Source organism: Lissotriton vulgaris, chromosome 11 (genome assembly GCF_964263255.1).
Source record: "Lissotriton vulgaris chromosome 11, aLisVul1.2, whole genome shotgun sequence".
Lineage (NCBI taxonomy): Eukaryota > Metazoa > Chordata > Amphibia > Caudata > Salamandridae > Lissotriton > Lissotriton vulgaris.
Window position 1 is genome coordinate 254,015,047 of NC_141699.1, and position 18,489 is coordinate 254,033,535.

General features: G+C 47.0%; 1 protein-coding gene across 2 annotated transcripts in view; it reads left to right on the forward strand.

The window, feature by feature from the left end:
* Window positions 1-18,489, forward strand: part of SMTN (smoothelin) — a 1,042,724-nt gene that overhangs the window by 771,144 nt on the left and 253,091 nt on the right. For both annotated transcript variants that reach the window (XM_086943175.1, XM_086943174.1), the window contains exons 12-15: window positions 1,935-2,084; window positions 2,794-2,869; window positions 3,054-3,227; window positions 16,509-16,571. In XM_086943175.1, the coding sequence (XP_086799301.1) occupies window positions 1,935-2,084; window positions 2,794-2,869; window positions 3,054-3,227; window positions 16,509-16,571 (463 nt within the window). The remainder of the gene's footprint in view (window positions 1-1,934; window positions 2,085-2,793; window positions 2,870-3,053; window positions 3,228-16,508; window positions 16,572-18,489) is intronic.

The window sequence follows — 18,489 nt, forward strand, 5'->3', positions numbered from 1 at the left end:
GGCCTATTCATTGTATTAATAGATATGTAGTTTGTTTTTTAGTACAGTGCTTTAAATATCGTGGGTTTGGACACATTTATTTTCACTGCCATGGCGTATGTATATATGCAACATAGCAAGGTAGTTGTGTGGCCAAAGGCTATTAGATGTTACAAGGAACTAATATTGTGTGAACATTCCTTCTCATGTGGAGGCATCATCACTGGCCTTTACCAGTGCTGCATATCACTCAGGGGTTTCCACCTTGTAGTGCATGATCACTTCCGCTTGGTTCATATTGTCATGTTCAGTGGAAGGGTTGTGAAAACCCTGGTAATTGAAGGTCCTTCATCAACTGTACGTGTTATATCATCAAATGAAAGAGGTCAAGCAACCACTCCCCCCTTGAGAATGAGTTTTAATGCCAAATCTCACTTGTTTACTGTCACTTCAGATGGTTACTCCTTGAAGGGGAACCTAGTTTCTCCTGGTTGTAACCTCGGATGAAGAATCAGCCTAAATAGGCTGAGCTGTCACTGGTCTACTCATTCTTTGCAATATGTTCTAGCATCCGCTCACTGGAGAACAGCAATGATGCTTTTGAAGAGTATACTCAACGGTGGACCAGTGTGTTATTTTGTAACATATTTCAGGATTGTATGAGGGAAGAGGGTTAAGAGGTGAAATATATTACTGCTATGGCAATTCAATTGAGTGTATTCGCAACAGCACAGAGGAAACCTAGGGTTTCACAGAACAATGTGGGTCATCTACATTTGATCAAATTGCTTTCCTTGAACACTTGATGATATTTTATAGATATACTTCATGACTAACTATCAAGTGAGGTGGGTAATGTCTTTGGAAAGGCTGTGTATCAGCACTTTTCTTATTCAGCTTATATTTAAGTGCTTTACCAGCTTACCTTTGAAAAGTTTTGTGGTTCATTGTATTCAGATCTCACAATCTGTGACTGCTTCCAAGTGAGTTTACAATAGGCTAAGAGAATATTCATAAAAATGGATTATTATAAACTAAAGTAATTTCCACTGGTAATAGCTCAAATCAACAGGACCATTTGATATTGTTTGGATTTATATGAATGTGTGCCATCTGCTTAATGAAGAATTTGTTTGTCTTGTTAAGAGTTGAAAATAATCCCACTCACTATTTTGAGTGTTGCCCCTAAAGAGAGGGAGGTAGCAGAATGCTGCTCTCTGTGTACAAGTGGCTGGACTTAGTAAACAAACTCCTGAGGCCATCCTACAGGTTTTCAACCATTGACCGTAAACATTATATTCTCATTTGTCTTGTATTGACCACCGAGATCCATGAAAATAGTCAAAAAAATTCCCAAAGTTACCCTTGCAATTTGTGTAGGGCAACACCATTGTGATACTGTAGGCACCATACGTAACAGTAAAGGTTCTGTGGGCACCAACTATGACTGCCTATGCTTTATCATGATTCTTAACCAATAAAATATCAAAGCAGTTCTAGGCTGCTGTGCTACCAGAGCTAAAGAATGTGAATGATTTGTGTAACGGAAACCTGAACAACATCCCAATATTTATGTGGTCCAGTAAATACTTAGGCACTTCATAGTTTACAAAAAAGGAAAAAGAATATGATTGAAGGTCACAGGGGTGTGATAATTAAACCTATGTTCTTGTTAGCTTATGCAGATAACTGGACAATTTTATCTGTACGCAAGTAGTATAATGCATGTTTGTAAAGTAAATATTTTTGTTCAGCATTTATTGTCTACTTGTAATGTACTTATTTTAAGGAAGTGACATTTTGTTGTATATTTAAAAGATCTGGTAAACCAAAAACAACTAATAGTTATTTTACTTGACAAAACCTTTGTAATGTTTCTAGTAAGGAGTACAAAGACCTTGTGCTGCCTGTTAAATGCAGATGTTCTTTTCAGTAATGTATATACCTTCTTTTAGGTGGAGACCGAGAAACCTGAACAGCAAAAGCCTGCTGAGCTGTTACCAAATGGCATGGTCAAAGCTCAGGAGGATGAGCCAGAGAATAAAAGCAGGCTCAATGCTGAGGAGCTGAGTAGGATAGAGGAGGAAGAAGTACTGGATAAGATGGTATGATACACTTTGTCTGTGTTTTTGACTCGTACATAAATCACAAGTTTCTGAGGGCTGTGTGCTTCTTTACTAATATCTCGGGGCAAACTGTACTAAAGCAGGGTACTACTGTCACTGGGAAAGGCATACATATCAATGGTGCAGAAAGTGTCCAGTGGCATTAAGTACCCTTGGAACGCTGAATATTATTATATTTACCACTCAAACAGTGGTCAGAGGACTCCGTATCCATGTTTGCAGTAGAGCCTTTGCCAGTGGTCATTGGGCCACATGGATACTGTTATAAGAATACTGGTGACCACTGTGCCCAGTTTGAGTGGGTAGTAAAGGATACGGAGTACTGGTGCCTTATGCACCACTGAGAAGAACATCGTAGACTTATTTTGCTGTTCAAAGTGGATGTAGTCTAGCATTTTAGGTTAGATTTCCCATGTTGGAGAGAGGTCAAAAAACTATTTAGATACAGTTTAATCACGGTCTGTAATAGCAAGCGATGATATCATTTTGAATGGAATATGGAGCAGAGCAATAATCAGTGACTGAAATTAATCAACGTTTTCAAACCATCACGTTTTCTGTTCTCACTGTGTGTGCTACACCACACAGGAAGAGAAATGTAACACAACTCCAATAATTTCAGTGTATAAACCTAAGGCACTTGTCCTCTTTCATCCTGTATTTGATCGTTCTTTTGCTTTTTCTGCAGCTGGATAAAACAACAGATTTTGAAGAGAGGCGACTAATTAGATCAGCAATGAGAGAACTGCGGCAGAAGAAGAGAGGTATTGCGTCACTGTTTGTGGTAGAGGAAAAAGTCAAGTACATTTTTAGTTTCTACTGTCACTGATCCATGGTGCTCAAAGTTTGGCCATGTTTATTTGCAGTCTTCCTATCTATGATGGTTTGATTAAATGTTTGCTGACACCCCGGTGTCTAATTTACATTGTTTTCTTGTTAATGGTGTAGATCAGCGTGAGAAAGAGCGAGACCAGCGTTTGCAGGAGTTAAAATCAAAAAGCAAAGATGAAAGAACTGCCAAAGGGGCTCGCTGCATGGAGGCAACAATGAGCCAGAGTGAAAAATCGGCAGATGGTTCATCGATCAGTACCCTCACAAAAACACAAAGACTTGTCCAGTCTAGTAAGAGCTCAGTAAACTTTTGCCAACTGTCTTTGCATATAGTATGCATACTCTAGTCAAGCAAATGAATCTCTGCTTGGGTATGAAATACTTTTAAGTGTAACTGGTTGCCCTTTGCTGCTTTTCTTTCAGTTTCCTAGCTCTAGGGAGGAATCCAAATCTTACTGAAAGACATTTGTAGTGTAGAAGTATCTGACTCATGATATGCTAATCATAAAAAAGTGTGTGTTTGTAGGTGGGTGGGGTTCCAGTTGATGCTGAATTACCAAGTCATCCATGTACATTCATCTAGTTCTCAAATACAAAAGCAGGGGATGCACCTTTTCGATCAATAATTGGAAGCACAATTAAAATGAGCCTAAAAAAATTGGTACAATATTGCTATATTTTTGATCAGCTGTTCGGACATTTAGTTTGCATGACAAACAGACACTCTAAAAAATAATACCCTTCTTCTTATAGTAGCCCTAGGTTGCAGCAGTATGAGTGCTTGACTCCTGGACTAGTGAGTTCATCTAAACATGCAATCTGAGAGAGACACTTTAGTGATAGATTCCTTACCTTAAAATATCCCCAGGCGTCAGACTGGATCCGGAAAGTTTTGCTTAGCAGTGCCCCTGTGCGTCAGTGGGTGGCGTCCTGCAGCTCCGAGTCCGTCACTGGCGTTGTAACTGCTGGGATGACGTCTTGGAGAGTACTTAGGCGCCACCATTGCGCTAACGTCAGTTGTTTCCTTTTCCGCGCCAGCAAGCGCAGATTCGGATTGAGCACGTACCTTAGTCACTTTTTGATTACTCTTTTGAGACTTTTGTCTCCCCCCTTTTTTCTCCTGGTGCACAATGGGATGCCCGGCTTTAAGTCTTGTGGGTCTTGCAGCCATAATATGTCGGTGGCGGACTCCCACGATGTGTGCCTCTACTGCGTGGAGACTGATTACGACTCCCGGGCCTGCTGAGACGGTCGAGCCATGGCCCGAAAGCATTGTGGGAGCGGCGGCGGAAATTGCTTGAGGTTCGGGATTCGTCACACACCGTCGCTCAGGGTCCAGGGGTCGTTCCCGCGACCGCTCGCGGGATCGGAGCCTTCGCTCCTCGGGCTCCAAGTCTTCGCCTTCAGATTCCGGTAAGCAATGCCATAAAAAGAAGTCGAAGAAGTGTGTTCGCTCTCCAACGTCCCCCCGTCACTCCTCGGAGGCGGACGAGGGGGAGCCCCTGTGGCTCCTCTGGAGCCTGGGAGTCCCACGGTCTACTCGCCATTCCCGGGTCCATCGGCGACTCCCGAACAGATGCAAGAGCTGCCATTGACCGCCTTTTTTGGCCCCGGGCTCCCGCCGGTGCGCCTTCGGGCCCTGCGGTCCAGATCCTGCTGGCCCAGCGGCTCCGCCACCGGCCCCGGCACCACAGGATACTACGCTGCTTGCTTCGGCACCACGAGGTACAGCGAAGCTGGCTCCAGCCCCACCCTCGCCTCCACCCCTGGCGCCTCACTGGGTGCTGTTTATTCCACCCCTGCCCCGGTTCCTGGACCATTTTGTTCCGGCCTGGGATCCGAATTGGGAAGCTGCTCCGGCGCTGCTCCGGCCCTGCTCCGGCTGTGCCGCCGCGACACGCTCCCTCTACGCCAGAGGCGGGCGACGACTGGGATAGGTCCGAGGACCCTCTTGCCCGACAATGTGACTCCGAGAACCCTCTTGCCTGACAATGTGACTCCAAGCAAGATTGGATGGACGACCTGGAAGACGCGGGCGAACTCAAAGGTTCTTCTGAGCGGGCTTTGCCTCTCCTCCACCTACTACGGAGGAAGGTGCATCTTACACCGTGGTGCTACGCCGGACTGCGGAGGCTCTAAATCTCGACCTCCCTACATTAGCCCTCAAAACCAACGTCCTTACAGAGGTGCTCCAGACGGTGTCTGCATCGTCTGAGCCGCTGCTCCCATTCAATGAGGCCCTTACCAAAGTCCTCCTGGGCACTTGGTTGCGGCCGGCCACGGGGGTGCCGGTGGAAAAAAACGTTACCAGGCGTCATCGCCAGGCGCCTGGTGATCCTGCCTTCCTGACTACTCACCCTACGCCAGAGAGCCTGGTCATTCAGGCCTCGACGTCACAGAGTGCCTTTCCCGCAGCTCTGCCGGATAAGAACTCAAAAAGGCTGGAACAAATTGGTTAGAGGTTGTTCTCCTCGGCCAGCTTGGGGCTGCGGTCGGTTAACACCGCCTGCTTGTTGGGCCGTTACTCCCACCCAGTGTGGGATTCCGTTGCTCAGTTCTTGCCTCAGTGTTCTGAGGAGGTCCAGGCTGTTCTTTCCCAAGCGATTGCTGAAGGGAAGCATGCGGCTAAGTTTGCATCAGGTGTGGGTTGGACACCGCTGATTCGTTGGGGAGGGCGATTTCTACAACTGTGGCGCTGCGGTGCCACGCCTGGTTGCGTTCGACTGGGTTCTCACCCGATTGTCCAGGGCTCGCTCATGGACATGCCCTTTGATGGCTCCCGCCTCTTTGGCGATAAGGCCAACAGGGCATTGGAACGCTTTAAGGACTCACGTACCACGGCCAAGTCCTTGGGTCTTTCTACGAAGAACCCTACCACTCCTGGGTTTCGTTCCTTTCGTGGCCACGGCAGAGGCCCCCAGGCGCGGTCCTCCAACAAGCCTGTGCAGAACCAGCCTCAGCGCGGCCGTGGCTTCCGCAGGGGCGGGTCTGGGAACCAGCGAGCGGGTCAGTCTACCTCTACCCCTGTTGTTTCCACCTCTAAGCCTTACTAATCCGAGCTTCAGGGAGCACCCCACGCCGGTGGGTGGCAGGGTCCACCACCACCTCCACGAGGGATCATTTAGTTCTTCTCCAACAGGTGGTCATGGCCCTCTTGGCCAAGGGGGCTGTTAAGTGCGTTCCTGTGCAGAAAGTAGGGAGTGGTTGTTATTCCCACTACTTCCTGGTCCCCAAAAAGGAAAAGGGTGCCTGCGCCCATTTTGGACCTCCGGGACGTCAATCGCTTACTCCGGAAGGAGAAATTCAAAATGCTGACTCTGGCTCAGGTCCTGGCTATCCTCGACCCTGGAGACTGGATGGAAGCATTGGACTTGCAGGATGCTTATTTTCACATCCCCGTCCTGCCGGCCCACTGGCATTCCCTGCGGTTCATGGTGGGCCAGGAGCATTTTCAGTTTGCCCTGCTCCCCTTCGGCCTTACCAGCGCCCCTCTGATGTTCACGAAGGTGATGGCGGTGGTCGCTGCTCATCTGCGCAGGTCCGGGGTGTTAGTCTTCTCTTACCTTGACAACTGGTTGTTGAAGGCGGGCTCGCCCCAGAAGTCCTCAACCACCTTCAGACTACGGCCGACTTCCTGCAGTTGCTGGGGTTCTCCATCAACGTGCTGAGGTCGCACCGAGTCCCTCTCAGAAGCTCCCCTTCATCGGAGCGGTTCAGGATTCAACCCTGTTTCGGGTTTATCCTCCCGAGCAGCGAGTCCGGGATATTCAGGCTATGATTCCGATCTTTTAGCCTCTATCCTTGGTTGCAATCAGGATGAACCTACGGCTCCTGGGCCTGATGGCCTCCTTCACCCTGCTGGTGACACATGCCAGATGGCATATGCGGGCTCTGCAGTGGGGCCTGAAGTTCCAGTGGGCGCAGCATTAGGGCAACCTGTCCGATCATGTCTTGATCTCGATGGGGAATGTATGACTTTACTCTGCTATCAATCACTCCGCATACCATCACCACAAAATTCTTACCATGCAAATACAATCACTCCGCAATTTATGACAACGCAAACCGTTACCACGAATATACTTTTACCATGCGTGCCAATACAACGCAAAGGTATATTCCTAGTAAAAGTTTTAAAGGTAAGTGAGAGCCCTGCAAAAAAGACTAACCTACACAACAAAAACACTACCCTACACTACACCAACACAACCACACTACCCACAACCCTACACTACCTTACACTACACTAACACTACACTAAACCCTAAAACACTACCTACACTACACAAACACAACCCTACACTACACTAACACTACTCTAAACCCTGAAACACTACCCTACACTACACAAACACTACCCTACACTACACAAACACTATCCTACACTACACCCACACCACAACCCAACCCTAAACCCTAAAACACTACTCTACACTACACATACACTACCTCTTTCTGTCAGGGGTGGTGCTCGTATGTTCATTTACCATACATACCTTTACAACGAATGCACATGCGGTGTAAAAAAATGCAGAGTAATGGTATGCGGGGTAGGACAATGCGGAAAAAAGGTATGCGGAGTCAAAGTCTGCGTCATAAAAATTTTGTTAAAAAGGATATTTACCCTCGGAGGGCACTGCTCGGCAATTACAGTGGTGGCTCATGAATCATGATTGGGTCAATGGCAGATCCCTCTCCCTTCCCCAACCGGAGCACACAGTGGTGACGGATGCGTCCCTCCTGGGATGGGAAGGCCACTTGGGAGAGGCGGAGATCAGAGGTCTCCGGCGGAGTCCCGGCTCCATATCAACCTTTTGGAGCTGCGGGCAACCCGGCTTGCACTGACAGAATTCCTTCCCTCTGTCCGGGGCAGTGTAGTACAGGTGTTCATGGACAACACCACCGCCATGTGGTATTGCAACAAACAGGGCGGGGTGGGGTCCTGGACCCTATGTCAGGAGGCTCTGCACCTCTGGACATGGCTGAACACCATGGCGGACGAACTCAGCCGCTGGTGTTTGATGGATCACAAATGGCATCTGAATTCGGACGTGGCGCAAGGTCTCTTTCAGCAGTGGGGAGAGCCTTGGTTAGATCTATTCGCCACCGAAGAGAACGCGCAATGTTGCCAATTCTGCGCGTTGGAATTTCCAAGGCAGCACTCGCTCGGCAGCGCTTTTCGACGCGAGTAGAGTTGCGGTCTGTTGTACGCCTTTCCGCCTATACCACTTCTGCCCAGAGTGCTGAAGATCATGCGCGACCGGGCCCAAGTCATCCTTGTGGCTCCGGATTGGTAACGAAGATACTGGTATCCTGAGCAACTCAGCATGGCGATCGACCCCCCCGAATCTGATTGCCTCTTCTGGAGGATCTTCTGAAGTAGCAGCAGGGGACGGTTCTCCACCCGATCCTGTCCAGCCTCCACCTCCATGCGTGGAGATTTAGCGGCAACAGTTGACACCTTTCGATCTTCCTCCCGAAGTCTGTGATGTCATTCTGGCAGCCAGGCATTCCTCTACAAAAACGGTATACACCTCCAGGTGGAACATGTTTGTGGCATGGTGCACGGCGAAGGCTGTGGATCCCCTTTCTGCCCCTCTTTCCGAGGTTCTTATGCTCCTTCTTTATTTATCCCAGCAGGGCTCTACTCTGGGCACTATCAAAGGTTATCTTTCGGCCACTTCAGCCTTCTCTTTTTAATTTCCCAGTTGTGAACCGTTTTCTAAAAGGCATACGCCCACGTTCCCTCCGGTGCCGTTTATCATGCCTCAGTGGGACTTAAACCTTGTCTTGACGTTTCTGATGTGCGTTCCCTTCGAGCCCCTTCATAACTGTCCTTTGCGTCTTCTCACGCTTAAGACGGCTTTCCTGATGCCTATCACCTCTGCCAGAAGAGTGAGTGAGCTCCAGGCTCTTTCTTCTAAACCTGCTTTCCTTTCTATTTATCCGGACAAAGTGGTTCTGAGGACCCGTCCTTCTATGCTGCCAAAGGTTGTCACGCCTTTCCACATCGGCCAGACCATCACTTTGCCCACCTTCTTTCCCCCTCTGCATCCTTCCAGAGAGGAAGGGAGGCTCCACCGTCTGGACCGTCCTTCTATTTGAGCCGCACACAACAGTTCTGGGTGGATGACTAGCTCTATGTTAGCTACGTGGGTGCCAAAAAAGGCTGGGCCAGGCACAAGCGGACCATCCCTCGGTTGGTCGTTCGTTCCCTTGCAGGACATTTGTCAGGCAGCTACGTGGGCCTCGCTGCACACGTCTACCAAGCACTACTGCCTTGACAGTCAAATCCGGAGGGACATCTTCTTTAACCGTTCTGTGACTTTCTGGTGTAATCTTGTTCGCACCCCCACCACTGGGGTTGGTATTGCAGGGGTATATATTCTAAGGTAAGGAATCGATCACTAACATGTCTCTTTCAGATGCACAAGTTACTACTTGTGTAACAATATATCTGTAAGAAACATTAGTTAGTGATAGATTCCTTACCGCCACACCCATCCTCCCCGTTCTGCGAACTGATTACTAGGGTTAAGGTCAAACCTTTTAGGGCCCTAGTTGCATGCACCAATGGTCAGTATCTTGCATGGCTCTGCGTTCCTGGCGCGGAAAGTCGTGTTCAGAACTAACGTCAGCATGCATGGGAGGCATCTAAGTACTCTCCGTGACGTCATCTCGGCGCTTAAGACGCCAGTGACGGACGCGGAGCTGCAGGACGCCACCTACTGACGCGCAGGGGTACTGCCGAGCAAAACTTTCCAGATCCAGTCTGACGCCTGGGGATATTCTAAGGTAAGGAATCTATCTCTAACTAATGTCTCTTACAGATATATTGTTACACAAGTAGTATCTTGTGCGTTAATTTATTGCTTGTATTTTAAAGAGCATACAAATCCTTTGTCCAATTTATAAATGCCATGCAGTTTTAGTAATAATAGAGGCAGTAGGCACATTATTAGTGATGAAAAGTTTTGATATTAAGAAAGCTTTAGCAAAATGTATTACTACAGTTCAGAAGAACTAATCTTCTAAATACAGTCTATATTAGAGTTCTCTTTCTTTCTTAGGTTTATTATCGTCTTGATGCTATGGACGAAGACTTAATGTTGGGTTTAAGTAAAAGTAAACCTGAATTAATCTTCTGGCTATTTCAAATTGTTTTCTTTGAACAAGATGGTTTTGTTATTTTTACATGAGAAGAGCCATTTTTCTTAGAATGAACGTTCTCATAATAGCAGCGCACTGTACACTTTTCTTTCCCTAGTAATGTCCATGTTAAGCTGCTTTTATCTATTAGGAAAATTTATTTAATTCTAGCGATTTGTAAATGGATTTTACTTACTAAGATATTATTTTTTTTATATGTAATTGTACAATACTTCATATTTATATAAGATGTATTCTTGGAAATAACTAAATTAATTTGCACACGAGGACCACGCAACATGACCTGCGTGTATGAATCCTGGCTTGCTTTAGCTTTGCTTACACCTCAGTCTCTCCAGAAGAGGTAACAACGGTTCCTATAGGAATCTGTTGGTGGCATGATCATCAGATTACTTTGAGTAAAAACTAAGGTGGACGGAACTCACTCTGTGGAATTCTGCTGAGTTACATGAAACTCTGCGAGATTCCGCAGAGTTCCCCAATGAGTAAAAATTGGCACATCGCCCTACTTGCGCTGATTTCTTGGGCAGAGAGCATGTTCTGCACTGCAAAATCAGCACAAACGGCACCAAGCAGCACATCAAAGGGCACTGTTTCCTTGCTGCTGCTCAAGAAGATTTTCTACTCAAGCAGCTGCGACCGGTTGCAGCCACCCATGACCACCGCATTAGGAAGATCTTGCCGGGTGCACTCCTAGCGCCTGAAAATCACGCTAGGGGATGCCAATTCACGCTTGCCAACTTACCATTGGAGAGTCGCGTGCAAGAAATAACACTCCGCCACACAGTGGTTGGCGGAATTTGGCCGGAACTCTGCGTTAAAAGCGTAACACAGAGTGGCCAAAACTTTGCAGACAGGGCGGAATTTATTGCGCACCCATAATAAAAACAATCAATGAACATAGTTTCTGAGACAAGAATATCTTTTTTAAATTTAATATACAGAAAAAATTAAATAAGTGACCATAGGCATAAGGTCAGTAATGTGTAAAAGCAACAGACATAATGTTTGTGTAATTGGACTTTTTTGACTAACCTCATAATGTTTTGATACATACTGATGGCCTGTACAAACAATAATTGGTTGCAGTGTTCATTGCTTCCCGCTGTTTTATTGCACACCCAGTTGTGTTCCTTTTATCTTTTCTTCACTTTGTGATCACTCGAGTACAGAGGACTATAACGTCATTGTACACTTTGATTGATCTTACTTCTTTTGTGTCTTTTTTGTCATTTGTTCTGTATATGAACTAAAAAAGGCTATAATTGCCATAGAAGATATGTTCATTGATTGTTTCTACTTCAAGTCATTTGATGATTAGGTAATTTACTGACCCCACTAGCAACTGTTGTTCATTATACTCAAGATTGCCCCTGATGCAGGATGGTTCAGCGGGCAGCCTGTGTTTCTTATACACTCCAGAAGAGAAAAGACTATTACCAGGTCCTGTGGGCCAAAGCACCAATTTGGCAAGCAATATCACAGATATGTTCATCCAGTTCACTAGTTTTCCAGTTTATGAATGCATTCTTGGGACTAATGGATAGATAGTAGGTTGCCTCAACCAGAACCTCAGCCATTGTCTGCCTTTTCTCTGGTGAATAGAGCCTGGAAAAAGAGGATGTTCCAACAAATTTTCTGGTAGACGTTCATGAATCCTGTCACTTGTCTTCCCATACCTCCTTCTACACAATTCCATTCTGTAATGAAACAAACTGTTGAGACCTTGGGTTTTCTTCCAACTTTTAAGACTGCCACTACAGTACTTTTTGTGTTTCACTTAGCAATACCTAATTTGGGATGTAGACACGAAGTACAGAAACTAAACTGACTGCTAGTGCAGGGCATAATGACATAGTGGTGATGCTTTCTCCCTGAAAGAAGGAATGGTAAATTTCAGTTTTGTGAAACTGCTTCCTATCTGCTTTCTTTGTTCTCCTTTTCTTTCATTTAATATGTTCCAGTCCAACCATTAGCACAGCCACATGACTGCAGCACTAAAGGAACAGCATATCAGTTCCAAAAACACAAGCCCACACCCTTCCAACAAGACACAGCTGTAACAAAAAAATTAAGGGGCATATGCATCAACAATCGGTAATACATGTCGGTAATAGCGAAAAATAAGGAATCGCTATTAAGGACATGCAAACCGCGATGCATCAAACTATTCGGTAAAAAATACAGAATCGGTAAAAATCGCTATTAAATTGCGAAAGTACGACAGCAAGAGTAGCAAATACCGAGTTAGCTAGTACCGAATCGGTATTAGTGAATCCGGTATTTGCGATTTCGGTAATAGCGAAAACAGTAAAATCACGCTACGCTTCGGAAGCAGGCCGATGACATCACAACCAGGAAGTAGGACAGCCACGCTGTATTCAGTGGTCGGAGTAGCACAGAGGAGGAGGCAGAGCACAGGAGCTGAGGACCCAGACAGAACCAGTAGCAACCAGGACAAGGCAAGCAGGACAAGATGGAGAAGGAGGCCCCCCAGCAGGGAAAGGACACACACCGAAAGCGAAAACGCAAGTTTTCTGATAAGGAGCTGGAAATCCTAATAGAGTGTGTGACCAGCAACAATGACCGACTGTTTGGGAAGTTGTCGCTGAAGGTGCCAGAGGCAGAAAAACGAAAGATGTGGCTGCGCATCAAGGACAAGGTAAATGCCTGCGGAGTCACCCACCACAGCATCGACGACTAAAAAAAACGCTGGTATGACCTGCGTAAGAGGGCCAAGGAGAAGATTACGCAGAGGGTCAAGGATGCTGCTGGCACAGGAGGGGGCACATCCAATGTGACGCCTAACACAGCCCTGGAGGATCTAGTGGAGTCCACCATAGAACCGGAAGCTGTTGTGGGGGTCACACGTCTGGACACCTCTGGTGCTGCGGAAGGAGGACAAGGTAAGAAGCATGGCAGCGTAACAATGCAGCGTGTACTAAGTGCCTGCCCAATCCCCCATGCCAGACCCAGTGCACATGTAGCGTTGCCCTAAACACATACCCTCACCACTGTGTTGCACCATGGGAGTTGTAGTCAATACATGAATGGGTGCATGCCAGAGCCCAGAGATGAATACAGCAGCAAAGGGCCAAATGTCAGTCAGAAAAAGTAATTTATTGTGAGATGCCACAGCAATTTTCATATACTATACCATGATAATAACTATGCACTGTTTCACACACAGATGCATCCCCCATCGATTCTGACGACAGTGCCCGCCTCGTCATCTCTGAGACGCCAGTGTTGTCAGATGCGGAGTGCTCACAGGGAGCTGAAGCCATGTCCTCCCCTTCACCACGGCGGACAACACCTCCACCATCCCTGCGGTCGAAGACACCACCACCACCAGTGCGGGCCACTCCGCAGAGCAGATGTTCCCTCCCTGCCCGTGATGGATTCGGATCACAGTTCAGCACCCCCAAATGTTCCACGCCAGGCTGTCGTCACTCCAACCAGCCAAACTGCAGCACGACAGCGCATCAGGCAGAGGGCTGTGCCCCCGGGTCGGGCTGCTGCAAGACCAGTCGATCTGTCCGAAGGGTACGGAGTTGTGGAGACCCGGATGCTGCGTGTCCAGCGCCTGCAGGGGAGACACATGGGTGCCATGAAACTCTCCATGACCAAACTTTGCAACAAACTAGGCAACATGACTGACGCTGTGCGTGAGCACACCACTGCCGTAGCTGCCGGCAACAATGAAATCAAGCTTTTCCTGCAAGAACTGACACGTGCCGTAGTCGCAGGCCAACAGAGTGAGCGCCGGCGTCACAGGCAGATCATGCTGGCAGTGAATTCAACTAACAAGGCCAATAATAAGCTGTGCAACAGCACAGCTGTGCTGTCCCGCAGGTCCGTGTCCCTGCAAGTGGACCTAGGTCATTATTGTGGGGATGTGGCAAAGGCCCTTGAGAGGGTGACCACTGCAGTGGAGCAACTGCAGCCTGGGTGAGCCAGTGTCAGCAGTCTGGGAGCGGAAGAGGGGAGTGAGGCAGCCTCCAGTGTCAGCAGCGTCTCCCTGTCGGAGACCAGCCGGAGGAGGCGCAGTGGCCGCAATGCAACTGCCACAGACTCCCATTGTGTAGAAGCCGAGAAGTCACAGGACAAGAGACTGGGGGTACGCGGCAAACGGAAGTGAACATGTGGCAAAGTCACACTGTCCTTGGTGACGTAACCATGGCCAGACTAAAGTGCCGCACGCATACCCGTTCTGAGAATGGACAATTTTTGTTTGACTTTAACTACAGCTGCAGCATGTTTGTGTTACGTATATCTGCACCAGTCAGGTGTTCATGCCCATTAAACCCTTGCAAATCTGATCCTGTTGTCAAGTCACTCTCTTACCTGTCTCAGAAATGATTCTGTGTGATGTATGTCCGCCTCCGTTGACCTTCAGCTGTGTTGGGCACATGCGCCTGTCAGTGTTGGGGGGGCGGGGGGGGTGGTTGCTGTGCACGTAGTTCATCCTCTCCGTCCACCTCTATGGGTATCCCCCTGCGTGTGGCGATTTTGTGCAGGATGGCACACACAGCAATGATCTGGCAGCAGGTCACTGGGTCGTACTGCAAGGCACCTCCAGTCTTGTGCAGTATTCGGAAGCGGCTCTTGAGGATGCCGAATGTACGCTCAACCACATTCCTTGTGCTGATGTGTGCTCTGTTGTAGTGCTGCTCTTGCGGTGTATCTGGGTTGAGGTAGGGAGTGAGTAGATATTCACGCAATGCGTATGCGCTGTCACCTGCAGGATGGGGAGAGAATGGTCATCAGCATGATTGCAAATATACATGTGGGGATGGAGTGGATGGAGAGTATGATGATGCATCAATATGTACCTAGTAGGTGTCCCTATCCAAATTCACCGTTGATCAGGTGCCTGTGGAGGCCACAGTGACGGAATATGTAAGCGTCGTGTGTGCTCCCGGGGAAATGGGCTACAAGGTCCGTAATGATGTACTTGGCATTGCACACCACCTGCACATTTATAGAATGATATGACTTCCAGTTGCGTAATATGTATTTGGTGGCTGATGGAGGACAGATGGGGACATGCGTGCAGTCAACACACCCTATGACCTGGGGGAATTGTGCCACCTGGTAGAATTCCCGTTTGGTGCTGGTCACCTGCTGGGGGGTTGTGGGGAAGGTGATGTGGCGATTTATTAATGTCAGCATGGCCTCTAGGAACCGGTGGAAGAAGCGTGATAAAGCGCTTTGCGACACGCCTCCAGTCTCAGCTATTACCCCCTGGAAGCTTCCAGATGCAAGCAGGTGCAGGCAGCATAGGACCTGCACATGGGCTGGTATGGCGTTGGTCCTACGGGTCTCGTGCTGCAGTAATGGTTCCAGGTCTGCTATTAGGCGCATTATCATGGCACGGTTGAGTCTATACTTGTCGTACACCTGTTCCCCCGTCTGCCCCAGCAAAGTGATGCGCACCCTGAAGATCCTGTCCTGGATCATCCTCCTGCGCTGGGCCTGGGCGTTGATCCTCCTCCTCCTAGCAAGCACGTAGAGGGCAGCCATTTTGGTTGACATGTGGGGTTTCCCAGGGCATTTATGAAGGGTTACTGATTGTCAGCACCTGCTGATGGGGTTTTAATTTTTTTTTCTGTCCTTCAGTTTACTTTACCTCCTGATTGTGATTCCCCTTATTTTGCTCATGCTAAATAGCGATTTTTGGGATTTTCGGTATTAGCGACTTTTCATGCATACCATTGCGATTCGTTAATAGCGATTCGGTATTTTCGAAGTCAGCTTTGGGGTTCGGTAATTCCGATTGTCTGTTTAGCGATTCGGTAATTTACCGGGGTTTTTTTTAGCGATTCTTTATTTTTTTACCGATTTATTGTTTGATGCATAGCATTTTCTGGTTTTGCGTTCGGTATCGGCCTGTTTTACCGATTCGGTGTTTTACCGGGAGGTATTTTCGTTGATGCATCTGCCAGTAAGCTCTCTATCCCTCACATGCTTTTACTTCACTGCATGCTCAAGAGCATTCAATACAAGACCTGATTACCATTCTGAAATAACGCCTAATGACAAAACACAGATTAAAGAGTGAGTACACTTTGAGAGTGCCCAGCAAGAATAAACAGTTCATATGTTTTGGTAAAGTGCAAAAGTATTTTGATAAATCAGTTAGGAGTTGACATTTGCTCAGTATAACCTTACTGGAAAAAAAATCAAGAGGCAGATGTTAAGCTTTCTTTGTGAATCATGGGTGGGCTTTTCTTAGAATTCCCCAAACCAGTAATAGCCTACTATGGAAAGCTGCCTCAAACTAAATTAACTTATCATAGTATTGGTAAAATTAAATCTTCTGTACTTTGCATTAATCTTTAATTAGTCGAATTTTTGTCGCATATTATAATTCCTAGGCACGTCTTTATTTATTGACAGATGATGGCAACAAAACCTCCAGGACAACCACAATGGAGTCAAGTTACATGCAGAGATCAGAAGGTATGACTTTTGCTTTATTCTTCATCTATTCATATTTTCAGTGTGTAGCTTGGTCTTCCGAGAGGTGCCCAGTGCCAGTATTAGGCTCAGGGTTCCCTAGCTCTTTAGACATTTCCGAGAATAATGTTTTGCTGTAGAAAGCTATAACTCGCATTGGAATGGATATTTGTATTAAACTATAGTGACTGCCTCGAGGATCTCTTTTATTGAGCTGCTGCGTCATACTCTAGATTCTCTCTCTGCACATAATACATTGTCTAACTCTAGGGCATTGATTCCTAAACTTTTTAGAACTGTGACCCACTTTTAGAACAACAATCTTTTGTGACCCACCTACCTTTAATGGAGATGTTTTAATTTAAACTAAAGCCCCACGTGGTAGTGGATTGTTCACAGCAGACAGCATATTTTCCACTGATATGGCCAGTAAATTTGCTCAGACATCCAGCTGTATAGATAACACTATATAGCACTCAAATGATGTGTGGAAATCGAGTTTCCGTGAACAGGTATCATATGTGCATTAACAAGTAAGTGTCTTGGTTTGTTTTGATCCTATTATAATCTGTTTCCAGCACATTTCAGAATTACAAATAAGTGCTTCATTTTTGCTCTCCTAACTGCTGGATGCATATAGCTCATTTACAGGTATTTACATTTTGTTGTGTATTGCAAAAAACAACAACCTACATTGCCACATAATTCACTCTAAAAACGCCTATCACTTTGCATTCAGAGAAAGGAAAGTAAACACTGGACACCCGAAAGGCTGTAGGCCTGGAAAAGAAAAAAGAGTTCCGTAAACGGTTCCGCCCTTAAAATCGGCGATCCTCCCAACAGAGGGTTCAAACACCTCAGTAGCAGAAGAATCAATATCAGCAGGAGCAACAAAGGTCACATTATAGAGGCAGGCGTTCCTCAAGAGGTGGAGGAAACCAGCGTCAAGGCAACAATTCCACCAAGACACAATCTAAACAATGAGTGCTCACTTCCCCAGGAGCAGTTTACAACTCCAGTGGGGTGGAAGTATTGCATATCATCTTGAAGAGTGGCGAGCTATCACAAGGGATCGGTGTGTGTTAGCTTCCCTGCGGAATGGGTACGCGCTACATTTTCAACATCGCCCTCCTTTAGTCCCTCCAGTGCCAACATTGTGTCCACAGTTAAAACTCCTACAGAAAGAGGTTGCCACCCTTCTCAGAAAATCAGCCATCGAAGGGGTACCTGTGGCCCAAAGAGGGAAAGGAGTTTACTCTCTATACTTCTTGGTAAAGAAAAAGGGCCAAAAAGCAGAGTACAGACCCATTCTGGACTTGGACTCAACCTATACATCAAGAAGGAAAAGTTTTGCATGTTGGCGCTCCATCAAATATATGCACATCTCAGGCAGGGGGATTGGATGTGTTCGTTTGATCTGCAAGATGCATACTTCCACGTTCCGATCAATCAACATCACAGACAATTTCTGCGGTTCCGGGTGGAATCCGCTAATTATCAGTTCAAAGCCTTACCTTTCGGTTTGAAGTCAGCCCCCAGAGTGTTCACAAAGTGCATAGCGGTGGTGGCAGCCGCTCTGCGCCGCAGGGGTGTCTTCATGTACCCGTACTTGGACGACTGGCTGTTGAAAGGTCCTTTCCCGGACAGCGTAAAAAGTAATTTCCTGAGATGCCTCGAGCTGTGTCATCGGCTGGGCCTGCATGTGGATCTCAGCAAGTCAACCTCACAACCAACACAGAAAATACATTTCTTAGGAGCTCTGCTTGACTCCGCGGTAGGAAAAGTGTTTCCTTCGGAGTAGAGTCATTATATCATTCGGCTTCAACTTAACATCATATGCAGACGACACACAGATTGTGGTGTTGCTGCTACCAGTGGGAGAGGAAGGCACGGCCGACAGGTTTAAAGACTGCATGCGTGC